Source organism: Hyla sarda, chromosome 1 (genome assembly GCF_029499605.1).
Source record: "Hyla sarda isolate aHylSar1 chromosome 1, aHylSar1.hap1, whole genome shotgun sequence".
NCBI lineage: Eukaryota > Metazoa > Chordata > Amphibia > Anura > Hylidae > Hyla > Hyla sarda.
Genome location: NC_079189.1, coordinates 195,653,226 through 195,671,169, shown reverse-complemented (window position 1 = coordinate 195,671,169; position 17,944 = coordinate 195,653,226). Strand labels below are relative to the sequence as shown.

The window sequence follows — 17,944 nt, the reverse complement described above, 5'->3', positions numbered from 1 at the left end:
TCTCCAATATCCCACTGTCGCTCCTTCTCTTCTGAGCCTTGCAGTGCACACGCAGAGCACTTTACATCCACATAGGAGGTATTTCCTTACTCGAGAGAAATTGGGTTACAAATTTTGGGGGGCTTTTTCTCCTTTTACCAATTTTAAATAAAAAAATGGGTCTACAAGAATATGCGAGTGTAAAAAAGGAAGATTTTGAATTTTCTCCTTCACTTTGCTTCTATTCCTTTGAACCACCTAAAGGGTTAACAAGTCATTTATGGGGTATTTCTAATAGGAAGGCATCTCAAATCTACTTCAAACTGAACTGGTCCCTGAAAAATTCTGATTTTGAAAATGTTGTGAAAAATTGTAAAATTGCTGCTGAACTTTGACGCCCTCTGATGTCTTCAAAAATGTGAAAACATGTCAACTTTATGATTGCAAACATAAAGTAGACATATTGCATATGTGAATCAATATATACCGTATTTATCGGGGTATACCACGCACTGGCCTATAACACGCACCCTCATTTTACCAAGGATATTTGGGTAAAAAAAGTTTTTTACCCAAATATCCATGGTAAAATGAGGGTGCGTGTGTGCGCGTGTATACCCCGATACACCCCCAGGAAAGGCAGGGAGAGAGAGGCCGTCGCTGCCCGCTTCTCTCCCCCTGCCTTTTCTGGGGTCTAGAGCCCTGCTGCCGACCCTTCTCTCCCCCTGGCTATCGGCGCCTCTGCCCGTTCTGTCCCCCTGACTATCAGTGCCGGCGCCCCATTGCCATGCGCCGCGCCGTGCAGCGCATAGCAACGACGCAGGGGACACACACCGGAGGCCTGAAGCAGTGCGGACCCGACCTCGGCAACAGGTAATTATGCAACCGGGGATGTGGGGAGGCAACAGGGCAGCGGCACCGGCAATGGGTGCCGCTGCCCCTTCTCTCCCCCTGGCTGTCGGCGCCGCTTCTCTCCCCCTGGCTATCGGCGCCGGCAATGGGGCGCGGGGACCGATAGTCAGGGGGACAGAACGGGCAGCGGCGCCGATAGCCAGGGGGAGAGAAGGGCCGGCAGCAGCGACGGCCTCTCTCCCCATGCCTTTCCTGGGGGTGTATCGGCGTATAACACGCACATAGACTTTAGGCTAAAAATTTTAGCCTAAAAAGTGTGTGTTATACGCCGATAAATACGGTGATTTATTTGGTATGTCTATTTTCCTTACAAGCAGAGCTTCAAAGTTAGAAAAATTCTAAATGAAAAAAAATTTCATGAAATTTGGGAATTTTTCACCAAGAAATTATGCAAGTATTGAAAATTTTGCACTATATTAAAGTAGAATATGTCACAAAAAAACTGTCTCAGAGTCTAATTCATAAGTAAAAGCATCCCAGAGTTTTTAATGCTTAATGTGACAGTGGTAAAATGGTCTAGGGGCTGTCACGCCCCCTCCCATAGACTTGCATTGAAGGGGCCTTGTTCCAAACGCAGAGCAGCGGAGTACCCCTTTAAGGTCATATTGGGCTTGGTCCTTAAGGGGTTAAAACTGGATACTTTAGTATAGACGTGAGTTATAGTGGGGGTTGTTTATGATGACAAAATAATATAGTCTGCTGACAGGGGGGTGCAAGGAATTCTTCTCACTTTGTGATACCAAGGTAAGAAAAACACCAATGTAGGGTTATGGATAACTGTCTTTTACTGAGCGGGTGCTGATGGTACAGCACACAGTATGGAGCAGAGTAGAAGGGATGCAGTGTAACCCTTGGGAGCCCTGTTGCCTTGCTGGGACTTGAGATATGAGACTTGAAAATTTCCCACACTGACTAGGGTTCTGACAAGGTCCACCAAGGCTTCACACATCACTGACTCCCCAACTCTCGCAGAATGCAGGGGCTGACTTGAGAATATATTTTCTTTAGGCTTCCCTAAGGATTCTCCACACATGTCTTCCACCTCCTTTCCACACTGTACTCAGCACACAGCTCTAGGCTGAACTGGGGAAAACTCCCCCCCCCCCCCTACACTATATACATCAGAATTTAGAGGTTCCCATTTGGCAGACAGGGTCATCTGATCATCACTGCATCTCTTGCTTAAAGGCACAGTACATAAATAACAGAAAATGCAGTAAACACAGTGAACATAATAAAGTGCTTGAACATAACACTTTCACAACGCGTCCAACACAAGAGCAACAGGCATGCCCGAGGTGCTGGGATACCACAATAGCATGGGAAAGCCTGGACGATATAAACTTGTGATATATAATAGACTAGCTGAGTACCCAGCATTGCCCGGTTTTTCCTTCTTAATCCTTGTTGGGGAGGAAAATCAACAAAGGAGGAAGCTTTTGACTTCATATCCCGTCCTCATATATTGTTGTCATATCCCGTCCTCATACCACGACCTCCTATTCCGACCTCCTATCCCGTCCTCCTATCCAATCCTCCTATCCCAACCTCCTATCCCATCCTCCAATCCCATCCCCCTATCCCCACCTCCTATCTCAACCTCCTATCCCGACCTCCTATCCCGTCCTCCTATCCCGTCCTCCTATCCTGACCTCCTATCCCATCCTCCTATCCCATCCTCCTATCTCGACCTCCTATCTCGACCTCCTATCCCGACCTCCTATGCCGACCTCCTATCCCGTTCTCCTATCTCGACCTCCTATCTCGACCTCCTATCCCGACCTCCTATCCTGACCTCCTATCCTGTCCTCCTTTCCCGTCCTCCTATCCCGTCCTCCGTCCTCCTATCCCGACCTCCTATCCCGACCTCCTATCCCGACCTTTTCCCGAGTGTGAAATCAATCCTTATATAATTTACTTGTGTGTGTAATGCAGAGTTCTAGTGTTTTATATAACTTTTTGAGCCAAGGCAGGACACAGGATATAACTGGCCAACTCATAAACCAAGCCATTAAACTAAGTATGGGATGAGAATCCCAGACCTGGACCTGTCATGCATTGGAGACTTTTGAGGGGATTCAGAGGTCAGTCATCTAGACCTGAACTCCTGAGAACGTATTATAGATAAACTTCCCCTCCCCTTAAATAATATAGATGTTGAGGGGATTTATTTGTTACATTTTGGAAACATCTGGAGGAGATCTCTTTTTCACCAACTGCATGGGACTATGCCATCAACAATCTCTCACAAGGACTAACAGCAATGAGAAACCCTTTTTAAGATTAAATGTTTAATTAATGAGCTTTGTTTCTTACTCTATGTGCTCACCTTTCTGAAGAGCGCTCAGGTAGAATATGTTTACAAAAAGGGTTAATTTTGTGACTTGCTGGGACTAGCAACAGGTACCCCGAGATCTGGTGGCATTAGACCTTACACTCTCGCACTCTTTCCAGTGTATTAGCTGGACGAGTAGGGTGCAACCATAATATACACATAACCGGTATTGATGCACCTGTAGCAATCCTGCACAGTAACACCATAAAACACCAATGCCAGAATACCTATTTCCCAAGCCATTAAAATGTATGTAGCTACAGTACATTGACAAAAAAAAATCATTTGACTTTAAAGGGGTACTCCGGTGGAAAACAGTCTTTTTAAAATCAACTGGTGCCAAAAAGTTAAGCAGATTTGTAAATGACTTCTATTTATAAATCTTAATCCCTTCAGTACTTATCAGCTGCTGTATACTCCGCAGGAAGTTCTTTTCTTTTTTAATTTATTTTCTGTATGACCACAGTGCTCTCTGCTGACACCTCTGTCTGTGTCAGGAACTGTCCAGAGTAGGAGCAAATCCCCATAGCAAACATATCCTGCTCTGGACAGTTCCTGGCATGGACGGAGGTGACAGCAGAGAGCACTGTGGTCAGACAGAAAATAAATTCAAAAGGAAAAGAACTTCCTCTGGAGCATATAGAAGCTGATAAGTACTGGAAGGATTAAGATTTTTAAATAGAAGTCATGTACAAATGTGGCAACAAAAATGTAATAGTCGACATGGATCTGTCTCAAGTTCTGTGACAATGGAATAAAACTCAGGAAACGTACAGCATGACGTGTTTCAGGTCATGTGACCCCTCATGATGCATCTGATGAGGGGGGGTCACATGACCTGAAACACTTCATGCTGCATGTTTCCTGAGTTTTATTCCATTGTCACTGAACTTGAGACGGATCCATGTCGATGTTTTAACTTGGACGAAAATAAAGGTGAGGTTACTCTTACCGCTGGCTTCTGCATTTTTTTTTTGTGTCACTATTGGAGATTCCTTTACAGTGCGGTGGACTGGGTGAGCTGACTATTCCTGTATCTATAATTTACAAATCTGTTTCACTTTTTGGCACAAAATGATAAAAAAAAACCATATGTTTTCCACTGGAGTACGCCTTTAAGTCCCCATTGGTCCATTAACCTTTTACTTGCAGATCTATATTTTTTTCTTTATTGTAACATAGAGATACAATAAAATAAACATTCCAGCTGCTATATGACTTGTTACTAGGTATAGGATTAGAATGGGCTCTGCTAAGTGACATTAATATCCTCTAACCTCCGACTTTACTATATGATTCTTAATGCCCCCTTTTATTATAAAATGATATAATTTATTTGATTATTATTTATTTCCATGTTTTTTTCATGTTATAGTTTATACCTAACACCCAACATACAATATAAGAAAAGTACAATGTTTTTGAGGTTCTTTGGAAACATCCTTGGGGGCTGGGTTCACATATGTCCGTTGTGTCAAGCTAATTCTCATATATCTGAGCATTGGCACAGCTGATGAGTCGATGACATTTCTGTGTACAGGGTTTGGAAGCTACCTAATGTTTAGGACGTAGATTGGAAACATTAGGTAGGTACCTTGCATTGAGTGGTGAAGAACTGGTAGGAAGTTACTTGATAATCAGTGGGCAAAGGAGGTTATTAGGTACCAGGGGGAGAGAAAAGTGGTGCAGTTGCCCATAGCAACCAACCAGATCACTTATTTTATTTTTAGAGACCTTTTCAAAAATGAAAGAAACAAACTAGTTGGTTGCTATGGGTATCTTCAACATTCTTCTTCTGCACAGGTTTTAGAAAAATCCCCCCCCCCCCCCCCTCCCAGGTGTCCATCCAGTGGTAGGTGATAGAAAGATACTTTGTGTACTGTGGTCTTATAATTTCAATAAGCTTTAACCTTTGGGAAACTCTTAGAAATAAAATTCTAAGTATATTATTATTCAAATTAATACTAGTAAGGTTATCATTAATGTGCTACAACATTACCACATCAGTAATAGCAGTTTGCTTACCTGTCTTTGTTGTATTGACTGATACAGTACTAGAAACATCTGTACTTGTATGTAAATTCCCTTTAACAGAAAAGAAAAAAAAAGTTGAATAAATATTTGGTTCATCCATTAAGCTTAATATATACAATTGAATTGGCATTCCCTCTCTACTCTGCATTCTCTGACAACCAGTGTTTTTATGATATCACACGTCCGTGGGTCCAATGTAGATCAATGTCTACAATGGTGTAGCTAACAATACTGAGCAGTAAAGTCCAAACTAAGTCCAGTTGTCAAAACATAAGCCTGCCATGTGGATAATGTAACCAATGTTACCAATAATAAACAACAAATACACCAATAAACTATGTATTCATTGCAGTAAAATGCTTGCAGTTCTTTGATCATTACCCAAGAGAATAAACCGGTCTTTTATGCCTCTTCATCTATATAACACTATTTGAATCATGTCCCCATACCTGAATTAAACTAAAGTGATGAAACCTGCCCTACTTGCCTAACACAAACAATTGCCTGTTGTTCTTATCATTTACCATATTTGGCAAATATAAGTGGAACCCCACTTCTTTCTAACAGCTTCAGTTGAGAGCCAAGGCTCCCTTTAGATTGAATGACACCCTTTATGTTACACCATATGGCACACAAATGAAACAATAATACAGTGCCCAAATACCACTGCCAGACAGTTGACTAAATAAAACTGTCAATCGATTAACAAATTAATGTGACCAAGTGTGGAATTTGGGGTTATAGGTCAAGGTGCCGAGGCAATCAGGAACAGTGGAGCCTCCTCAAAGGGATTGTCACAAAGAATTTTATTTATGGATAAATCCAGTCCCAAATTCCGAATTTTCAGAATTGCAAATTTTCTTGCTTAGCATCTCACTACTGATGAGGACACAGTAATGCTAACAGCAGAAAGTATGAAATTAGCATTTTTTTACATGTGAAAATTTTTTAAGAATATAAAGCTAGCTCTAACGGTAAAGTGGCTATCCCATTTCTGCAGATGGCAGGTGGTCAGGAAATCAGTCAAAGCAGGGAAGATACACAATTTTGGTTCTGTGTGCTCTGAACCCCTAATGTCATTAAGACTTGTTGTTTTGAACTATGGTGGCACTTTTCCTTTCCAAAGTATTGTTTCAGTATGCCAAGTATGTTACTAAAGTGCAGGAAGCTGCAAGAATTAAACAATATGCAGCCATTCCTAGCACAATAAGATATTTGGCTCCTTCTATGTGTTTTTAACCTTTAAATTAGAGGAGGAAATTTTTAGAAAAATGGCATATAGCATATAGTTGTGTTTTCTTTTAAACTACCCCTCAGGGATTACCAGCTGCCTGTCTTTGTCTTGCTTACACCTGTTTTAGGAAGATCTGTTGCTGTTGTTAAAAGAGATGGTCAGTAGACTTCCCCAGGGCTGCATCATTGGGTTTCACATATCCAATGCAATTAGCTATTATGCTATGAGATGGTATCTAACTGTGGTCCTCACCGCTGTTGTTTACCGCTATGTTCTACTATTTTACAGCTGCTTGGAAAATAATAATGTGCTCAGCAGGTTTGCCAACCAAATTTTTTCTGAACAACGTATCCAAAAATCACAGCCAGCAAACATTTTATGTACATATAGCAAAACTATTGCAAATGATAAAGATTGTAAGTGATATACTGTATGTCTACAGCCTAGAATACATTTACAAAGACATTAGCAGCTTTGAACTGTAAAATAATAATAATTATCGTCACAGATACCTATACAAGCTCCTCCAGCTTCACAGTAGTAAATCTGGGTCATTATATATCTTGTAGTTTGCACTTTTTTCTATAGAGATAAAGAAAAAAAAGAAAAAAAACATATGCCAAAACATACCAGCCCTAAAGAAAGCCAAAAGGACAGTCTTTTGAGCTCCACTAGTGAGATTGGTTGACTGGGACCCCCCTACAATTTGACACTTATTCCCTATCTTGTAGATATAAGATACGTGTTTTGAATTAGAATACCCCTTTAAGACCTCATGCATGTGGTATTATTATGGATCCATACAAGCTATGAGTAGTGTTGCTCACGAATATTCGCAATTCGAATTTTATTCGCGAATATCGCATATTCTCGAATTCGTGAATATAGCACTATATATTTGAAATTACGAATATTTTTTTTTCACAGTACACATCACAGTGATCATCCCTCTCTGCTTCCAGCTTGTGTGGTCTAAAGAAGGCTCTAATACTACTGTGTGAGACCGCCGGGCGAATATTTGCCAATATTGATCCCTCCCTTCTGCAGCTTCTATCAAGTTACACTGGTATATTTGCTATAAAGTTCCTAAATTTTCACATATGCGAAAAAAAACTTTTTTCGAATATGCAAATTTAGCGAATATATGACGAATATTCGTCCATATATTCGCGAAATATCGCAAATTCGAACATGGCCTATGCTGCTCAACACTAGCTATGAGTTGTATGGTGTCAAAAGGGAGTTTTTCTTTCACATACATACAGAATCCAATAGAAATATAGTAAACTCCAACAAACACCTTAAAACAGAGATATTTTTCCATTGAAGCAAGACTAATAGACTATTATCTACACTATGTTTTTGTAGGTAGCATCAAAAAAATGGTCACTTTAGGGGCTCTGTGTTTTGCCATACAGTTCTGTACATGCAGGTATTATAAGTAGTGATGTCGCAAACATAAAATTTTCGGTACGCGAACATCGGCAAAAGTTCGCGAACCGCCATTGACTTCAATGGGCAGGCGAATTTTAAAACCCACAGGGACTCTTTCTGGCCACAATAGTGATTTAAAAGTTGTTTCAAGGGGACTAACACCTGGACTGTGGCGTGCCGGAGTGGGATCCATGGCAAAACTCCCATGGAAAATTACATAGTTGATGCAGAGTCTGGTTTTAATCCATAAAGGGCATAAATCACCTATTATTCCTAAATGTTTTGGAATAACGTGCTTTATCCCCCTTTAGGCAGCACATAGAGCCTTTCTTTAGGCATCACATAGTTAGATTCCCCCCTTTAGACAGCACATAGATTCCGCCATATTAGGTAGCACATAGTTAGAGCCTCCCTTTAGGCAGCACATAGTTAGATCCCCCTTTAGGCATCACATAGTTAGATTCCCCCTTTAGGCAGCACATAGATTCCCCCATGTTAGGCAGCACATAGTTAGAGCTCCCCTTTAGGCAGCACATAAGATTCCCCCATATTAGGCAGCACATAGTTAAAGCAGTGCTAACCTCTGAGCCACCATGCTACCCTTAGCATACATGTAATATCCACGGTTGCAAAAATGGACAGAGATGTCAGCAGAGTGTACCTGAAAAATTAGGCATGTACACATGCCTGAAAAATTTGGTATTGTTGTCGCCGCTACTGTAGCAGCGGCCATAAAAATTGCAGCACCAGAACAATTGCAGCAGCAGAGGCCAGAAAAATTAGGCATGTACACATGGATGAAAAATTGGGTATTGTCACAGCCGCAGCTGTAGCAGCAGCCAGAAAAATTGCAGCACCATAACAATTGCAGCAGCAGAGGCCAGAAAAATTAGGCATGTCCACCTGGCAGGAAAATTTGGTATTGTCGCAGCTGTAGCAGCGGCCATAAAAATTGCAGCACCATAACAAGTGCAGCATCAGAGCCCAGAAAAATTAGGCATGTACACCTGGCTGGAAAATTTGGTATTGTCGCAGCCGCTGCTGTAGCAGTGGCCTGAAAAATTTCTGTTTGTATTGCCAGACAGAAAGTCCCCTAAAACATTGCGGCTTGAACCCTAGTTGGTGGCGGATAAGTCACGCAAGTCATCCGGCATTCAGAGTTCAAATACAGCAGCGTGTGGATCATTTTTAGGCCAAGGCAGCTCATCTGATCAGTCCTTGTTCAGTCAAATGTATCGCCCAGTGTAAGTCCCTTTGGGATCTATCCCTCATTCATCTTAAGAAAGGTGAGGTAATCCAGACTTTTTTGACCAAGGTGACTCCTCTTCTCAGTGACAATACCTCCTGCTGCACTGAAGGTCCTTTCTGACAGGACACTTGAAGCGGGACAGGCCAGAAGTTCGAGCGCAAATTGGGATAGCTCAGGCCACAGGTCGAGCCAGCACATCCAGTAGTCAAGGGGTTCATCGCTCCTCAGAGTGTCGATATCTGCGGTTAAGGCCAGGTAGTCTGCTGCCTGTCGGTCAAGTCGTTCTCTGAGGGTGGACCCCGAAGGGCTGTGGCGATGTGTAGGACTTAAAAAGCTCTGCATGTCCTCCATCAACAGCATGTCTGTACAGCTTCCTGTCCTTGCCGGCATGTTGGTGGGAGGAGAAGGAGGATTACTTTCACCTCTTCCCCTGTTAGATCCCTGTTGTGCTGTGACATGACCCTTATACGCTGTGTACAGCATACTTCTTAATTTATTTTGGACCTGCTGAATCCTTTCCGCCTTGCTGTAATGCGGTAACATGTCAGGCACTTTATGTTTATACCGGGGGTCTAGTAGTGTGGACACCCAGTACAGGTCGTTCTCCTTCATCCTTTTTATACGTGGGTCCTTCAACAGGCACGACAGCATGAAAGACCCCATTTGCACAAGGACGGATGCCGAGCTACTCATGTCCCGTTCCTCGTCCTCAGTGATGTCAGGGAAGGTATAATCTTCTTCCCCCCAGCCACGTACAACACCACGGGAACCAGATAGGTGACAAGGAGCACCCTGGGATGCCTGCTGTGGTTGGTCTTCCTCCTCCTCTTCAAAGCCACAATCCTCCTCTGACTCCTCTTCCTCACAATCCTCTTCCAGCGTTGCCACACGTCCAGCAAGCGATGCTGATAAGGCTGTTTCTGGTGGTGATGGTGTCCACAACGCTTCCTCTTCATGCTCATCTACTGCCTGATCCAGCACTCTTCGCAGGGCACGCTCCAAGAAGAAAACAAACGGTAGATGTCGCTGATGGTGCCTTCGGTGCGACTGACCAGGTTTGTCACCTCCTCAAAAGGATGCATGAGCCTACAGGCATTGCGCATGAGCCTTCAGTAATGTGGCAAAAAAATTCCCAGCTCCGCAGATGATGTCCTAGCAACCCGGTCATACAAATATTTGTTGATGGCTTTTTCTTGTTGGAGCAGGCGGTCGAACATTAGGAGTGTTGAATTCCAACGTGTCGGGCTGTCGCAAATCAAGCGCCTCACTGGCATGTTGTTTCGCCGCTGGATATCTGACACAATGCGCCATGGCCGTGTAGGAACGCCTGAAATGGCCACACACCTTCCTGGACTGTTTCAGGACATCCTGTAAGCCTGGGTACTTGAGGACAAAGCATTGTACAATCAGATTACACACATGTGCCATGCACGGCACATGTGTCAACTTGCCCAACCTCAATGCCGCCAACAAATTTGTTCCATTGTCACAAACCACCTTGCCGATCTCCAGTTGGTGCGGAGTCAGCCAGTGGTCCACCTGTGCGTTCAGGGCCGACAGGAGCGCTGGTGCGGTGTGACTCTCCGCTTTGAGGCAAGTCAACCCCAAGATGGCGTGACACTGCCGTATCCGAGATGTGGAATAGCACCTGGGGAGCTGGGGGGGTGCCGGTGATGTGACGCAGCAGTGGAAGAGGACTCGGCCCAGGATGTTATGGAAGAGGATGGAGTAGGAGGAGTAGAGGAGGTGGCAGCCGGCCTGCCTGCAAGTTGTGGCGGTGTCACCAACTCCTCTGCAGAGCCACGCATTCCATGCATGGCAGCCGTCACCAGGTTTACCCAATGAGCAGTGTAGGTGATATACCTGCCCTGACCATGCTTTGCAGACCAGGTATCAGTGGTCAGATGGACCCTTGCCCCTACACTGTGTGCCAGACATGCCATAATTTCCTTTTGCACAATGGAGTAAAGGTTGGGGATTGCCTTTTGTGCAAAAAAATTTCGTCCGGGTACCTTCCACTGCGGTGTCCCAATGGCTACAAATTTTTTAAAGGCCTCAGACTCCACCAGCTTGTATGGTAAAAGCTGGCGGGCTAGCAGTTCCGACAAGCCAGCTGTCAGACGCCGGGCTAGGGGGTGACTTTGAGACATTGTCTTCTTGCGCTCAAACATCTCCTTGACAGACACCTAACTGTGGGCAGATGAGCAGGAACTGCTCAAGGCGAGAGACGGAGATGCGGATGGTTGAGAGGGGGCAAGGAGGGGAGCAGTGGTTGACCTGGCTGAAGATGCTGGACCAAGAGGAGGATGGCGGCTTTGACTTTGTGTGCTGCTTGTACTGACGTGTTGATCCCGTAGGCGTTTGTGATGTGACATCATGTGCCTTCGCAAAGCAGTTGTGCCTAGGTGGGTGTTGGACTTCCCACGACTCAGTTTCTTCTGGCACAGGTTGCAAATGGCCTCGCTGTTGTCAGAGGCAGACAAACAAAAAAAATGCCACACTGCTGAGCTCTGCGATGACGGCATTCTGGTGGTGGCAACAGCATGCGTTGATTGGCGTCCCATCTAGCTGACCCCGGGTGCCAATGCATGCTATCTGACTGTGCCACTAGCTCCTTGCGACGACCTCCCCCTGCTTCCAACTCGTCTCCTCCTCCCCATCTGAACTTTCCCCCTCTTCTTCTCTTCTAGCGGGCACCCACGTGGCATCCACGGACACATCGTCATCATCAACACCTTCACCGCTATCTGACACCTCAAGAAAGGAAGCAGCAGCGGGTACAACATCATCATCACACCGTACGTCCATGCGTGTAATGCTGCCTGACTGAGACATATCCCTGTTAACTACATCCTCTGCCAATAATGGTTGTGCATCACTCATGTCTTCAAACTGATGTGTAAATAACTCCTCTGACGGATCAAGTAAAGCTGCTGTGGTGCTAGTGTTGGTGGTGGCGGCAGGCGGGCAAGTGGTAGCATGAGAGGTGCCCGAAGCTAAGCTAGAGGAGGAGAAGGACGGTGCGTCAATGTTCCGAGCGGAAGCTTTAGTAGTAGATTGAGTGTCTTGTGATAGCCAGTCAACTAAGTCCTCAGAACTTTGGGGGTTCAGGGTACGTGGCCTCTGAACACTGGCCATTCTAGGGCCAAAGGGAATCCCAACACCACGATGGCCCCTGCGGGGTGGCCTTCCTCTGCCTGTCATTTTTTTGGTTAAATTTGCACAAGTGTCACACCTAATGTGGTTTGCACTAGGGTGACACAATTTGCCCTGCAGGCAAGAAAAATGGCAACTGTGACGTGAACTAACAGTGACGACTGATTTTATTCAACAGCAAAAAAAGGTATATTTTTTTTATTTGCACAACTGTCACACCTAATGTGATTTGCACTAGGGTGACACAATTTGCCCTGCAGGCAGGAAAAATGGCAACTGTGACGTGAACTGACAGTGACGACTGATTTTATTTAACAGCCAAAAAAGGTTTTTTTTTTAAATTTGCACAACTGTCACACCTAATGTGATTTGCACTAGTGTGACAATGAGCAAAAAAACTTGGCAGCTGAGTTCCCCTTTTATGCAGTGGTCCCCAACCAGGGTGCCTCCAGCTGTTGCAAGACTAACGGACTGATATCTTTCAGCCCTTTGAATACTGTAGTAGTTAGTTGCTTTAAAGAAAAGAAGCTTGCCAGCGGAGTTCCCCTTTTAAGCAGTGGTCCCCAACCAGGGTGCCTACAGCTGTATCAAAACACACGGACTGATATCTTTCAGCCCTTTGAATACTGTAGTAGTTAGTTGCTTGAAGGAACTCAAGTTTGATTCTGGAGTACCCCTTTTAACCAGCGGTTCCCTCCCAACCAGGGTGCCTCCAGCTGTTTCAAGACTAACGGACTGATATCTTTCAGCCCTTTGAATACTGTAGTAGATAGTTGCTTGAAGGAACTTAAGTTTGATTCTGAAGTACCCCTATTAACCAACGGTTCCCTCCCAACCAGGGTGCCTCCAGCTGTTGCAAGACTAACGGACTGATAGCTTTCAGCCCTTTGAATACTGTAGTAGATAGTTGCTTGAAGGAACTTAAGTTTGATTCTGGAGTACCCCTTTTAACCAGCGGTTCCCTCCCAACCAGGACTGATATCTTTCAGCCCTAAAAAGGGCTTTTTTGGGTGTTGTCCTTAAAGCAGATGTTACACTAGTGCTTTAGGAGTAAACTGGTCCCTGAATACACCACCTAGCAGCAACCTAGCTATAGCTTTCCCTATACAGCAGGAGCAGCTTCTCTGACCCTCCACTTCCTAAGCCTGCAGCATGCTGAATGAGGCTAAAATGGCGTCCGTGCAAGAGGTAGGAGGGTCTGGAAGGGAGGGACTGATGCTGATTAGCTGTAATGTGTCTGCTGACTCTGACTCACAGGGTCAAAGTTTACTGCAATGTTAAAGTATAGGGGGCGGATCGAACTTCACATATGTTCGCCCGGCGATGCGAACGCGAACATGCGATATTCGCCGGGAACTGTTCGCCGGCGAACAATTCGCGACATCTCTAATTATAAGTCTTGTAATTTCTCTTTTTATTCATGGATAAGATATTCCTAAACCAAGATTACGGTAACACCTACTTGACAGCTCACATGCAAACCCCAGGAACTAACAATGGAAAATCGTCTGATTATTTCTATTCATTTCTCTAACAATGCTCTAAAAAAAAAATACTAAAAAATTTAGTAATAAATTTAGTATTTTAATAATGTACAAATACTTAGTTTGGGATTCATGCTATTGTGTTAACTTCAATAGTGTTTTGCAAAGTTTGCCATTTTATCACATTCCATTAAAGCCTTTTATCAAACAAACACTTGTTTAAATTATTAAAGGACACACTAGTGGTATATAATTCTCATCATTCCAGCCTTAACCGGAATTAGCAAATAACATTGTTTTACAGATTAAATAATAAAAGTACAAATAACTTTTTATTACTAACAACAGAAGAGCTGTTAAATAATTTAACAATGCAATAAAATAATAAAGTGCTTAGAATCTAGATCTGTCAGGAATATCTACATGCATGTAGTTTATACACTAGTAAATCATGGCGGGACGGCACATTGAATTTATGATTGTACATTCCTGACATACACAAAAAGAGACGTCCACATTGCCATATGACACAAACACATAAATCTCACTTATAATAACTATTTAAATGAATATAGTGTGCAAACCAAATTGTATTAGAAAGAGATTTGGACGGGGTAATAATAAAGTGGATTTATTGATTATTGTCGTTAGAAAACTGTCAGATTGGAATAAGGAAAGAATGTATATAGGTATATAAGCCCAGGATCAAGATGTGTACTATCTTGCAGACTTTAATGCACTGTACCTTTTCGTACAAAATGTATACATTAAGTCAATTAATTTAAAAATAGTGAATTCATGCAAATGTTCAGATTGAGATATATTAAATATATTCAATAAAACACTTAATGTGGAACTCCTGTTATAACAATCATCTGGTGTTAAATGGGCACTGTCAGATTGAAAATATTGATTTCCTTTTTATAGAAATCATGGCTTATAAAATCATGGCTTTGTCCAAGCTGAAGTACAGACAAGGACAAAGTCTATTAAGTGAGGGTGGGCTAGCACTCTTCTGTCTGATAGGACAGAAGAGAGCACAGAGTAGTGCTATCAGACAGAAGAGAGCACACAGGAGTGCTATCAGACAGAAGAGAGCACAGAGGAGTGCTATCAGACAGGAGAGAGCACAGAGGAGTGCTATCAGACAGGAGAGAGCACAGAGGAGTACTATCAGACAGGAGAGAGCACAGAGGAGTCCCATCAGACAGGACAGAGTACAGAGGAGTACTATCAGACAGGAGAGAGCACAGAGGAGTACTATCAGACAGGAGAGAGCACAGAGGAGTGCTATCAGACAGGACAGAGCACAGAGGAGTACTATCAGACAGGAGAGAGCACAGAAGAGTACTATCAGACAGGAGAGAGAGCACAGAGGAGTGCTATCAGACAGGAGAGAGCACAGAAGAGTACTATCAGACAGGAGAGAGCACAGAGGAGCATTATCAGACAGGAGAGGGCACAGAGGATTACTATCAGACAGGAGAGAGCACAGAGGATTACTATCAGACAGGAGAGAGCACAGAGGAGTACTATCAGACTGGAGAGAGAGCACAGAGGATTCCTATCAGACAGGAGAGAGCACAGAGGAGTACTATCAGACAGGAGAGAGCACAGAGGAATCCTATCAGACAGGAGAGAACACAAAGGAGTGCTATCAGACAGGAGAGAGTATAGTGGAGTCCTATCAGACAGGAGAGAGCACAGAGGAGTACTATCAGACAGGAGAGAGCACAGAGGAGTACTATCAGACATGAACATCCTGAGGGAAAGGAGCGAAATCGCAGTGCTGCAATCTCCTCCTATCACCTGCCATTAGTCAGAACTGAATTCTGACCAATGGCAGCACAGGACAGTGGGTTGCCATGGAAAACCCCCATTCTGCCCACCCCTGGATGTCGGGCAGAATGGGGGGAGAAGCTTGAAAATGGTCCTATAGTAGGACAGAAACGTTGCTGCTTTACATGTGAGCAAATAAATCCACTTTTTTCACGTACTGGAGGAGTGCTGCGCTTTTCTATATATATATATGTATATATATATATATATATATATATATATATATATATATATAACCCAACACAAATGTCGCCTTTATTATACTGAATTGTTGCTGAAGAAAGGACCTAAGGGTGGTCCTGAAACGCATGGACCTAAGGGTGGTCCTGAAAAAATTGCATACAATGGAGGATGCCTGCAACTGACCGCAAGTACCACAATGGCATCCTTCCCCGATGATGGGTGTGGATGTAGATCATATAGAGTACAGTAGAAAACTGTACTTTTTGTACTACTGTACTTTATATGATTTATATGATTTACATCCACACCCATCATTGGGGAAGGATGTCATTGTGGTACTTGCGGTCAGTTGCAGGCATCCTCCATTGTATGCAATTTTTGCTGGGGATTGACCATAGCAACGGACCACAAGTGTAGGACTTGCTCTCCCTTAGTATAAATGCACATCCGCATTTTGGTTTTGAGCACTTCCTGCCTGTCATCTTAGACCACGTCCTTGTAGTTGTGTTTACTTTGAAATGTTATACTAATGCGCCTGTATTATCATGTATAGGTAGCATTTATGTGCACCTGTGAGGCCAGCAACTCATCAGCCTACTTGGGTGGGGCTTATAGCTTGCCTCCCTCCTCCCATTGTATGTGTGCTCACTCACACTGGAGGTAACACTGGGAGCAGTCTGTAAGTTGGACCAAAAGCTTTTGTAATTGCGCACTGGCCCCTGTTTTTTGCTTATCATGCACAGGTAGGTTTAAGGTTAGGTCCCGTGCCACTTGAGAAACCTTGGCGTTGGTGTGCGGGCTCAGGTATGTCCTTCATCTAAGGATATACTGGCTAATGTCTAAATTTTACATCAGTTTTGAGGGTTAGCTTATGTTATTGTTACATCTACCACATTAGTGCACCTATATTTTTAGTTGTTGTGTTTTTGTACTACAGGTACTTTATATGATTTACATCCACACCCATCATCGGGGAAGAATGCCATTGTGGTACTTGCGGTCGGTTGCAGGCATCCATTGTATGCAATTTTTGCTGCGGAATGCCCATAGCAATGGACCACAAGTGTAGGTTTTGCTCTCCCTTAGTATAAATACACATCCGCATTTTGGTTTTGAGCACTTCTTGCCTGTCATCTTAGACCACGTTCTTTTAGTTGTGTTTACTATATCTGTTATAAGCAGTAATCAATAGATTTGTTATTATATTTTATTTATCATATATTATATATTGGTACTCAATTAAGTTTTACTATCGTATATTTTATCTGTAGATACTGGAGGTGAGTCACAAGGGCCCTGTGACTACACTCTCTTGCTTTGGAGAGTTTTTTTTTATAAATTTGCATTTAAGATTTTATATTTTATTTTATATTTCTTTACATAGTCCCACTATAGTATATTTATTTTTAGAGGAATAAATTAATACCTCACATATTTTATCTGACCTCCATATCCACTACCCTTGAGCACCAGAATCTTGCTACTTTTTGAAAAATACTTTTACACCCTAGGTGTGGATGTTTGTTTGGTCTGCTTGGGTTATTTTTATACAGAAAAAGTGAGCCCTCCCCATACTACTATACATGATTTTATAAGCCATGATTTCTATAAAAAGGAAAAAAAATTCTTATTAAGTATACACTGTACTTCGAGTCAGTCATTCTGCCAGCAATCCATCGGCGAAGCAATGTCCAAGATACAACAATATGCGCCCACTCATCCAACAGCACAGAAGCTGAATGTGCTCCTGTCCAAGTTGTTGGTGCTGCTGTCCTCCCTTTTCAAGTGGTGGACTCTGCACCTTTCAGAGAACTGATGGCTTGTGCCAAGCCGAGGAGGAGAGTCCCAAGCCATCATTTCTTTGCAAAGAAGGCAGTACCAGCCCTGCACAATTTTTTGGAACAGAAGGTGGGCCAGTCCTTGAGCCTGTCGGTTTGAACCAAAGTGCGCAGCAGAGCTGATGTGTGGAGCTGTAACTACGGTCAGGGACAATACATGTCCTTTACGGCTGGGTGAATGTGGTTCCGGCACAGCCACAACAGAAACTTGGACAGGTCACGCCAATTCCACCTTCACGCTCTCAGGCCGCTTGTCATGTGACAGTG

The 17,944-nt window shown here is 43.5% G+C and overlaps 1 protein-coding gene across 2 annotated transcripts in view; it reads right to left on the bottom strand.

The window, feature by feature from the left end:
• LOC130362316 (uncharacterized) overlaps positions 1 to 17,944 on the bottom strand; it is a 158,753-nt gene that overhangs the window by 116,565 nt on the left and 24,244 nt on the right. Inside the window, exon 3 of one of the 2 annotated variants that reach the window (XM_056566586.1) lies at positions 5,252 to 5,311. The exons of the other annotated variant lie outside the window; for it this stretch is intronic. Coding sequence (XP_056422561.1) covers positions 5,252 to 5,311 — 60 coding nt within the window. The remainder of the gene's footprint in view (positions 1 to 5,251; positions 5,312 to 17,944) is intronic. 2 annotated transcript variants of the gene reach the window in all.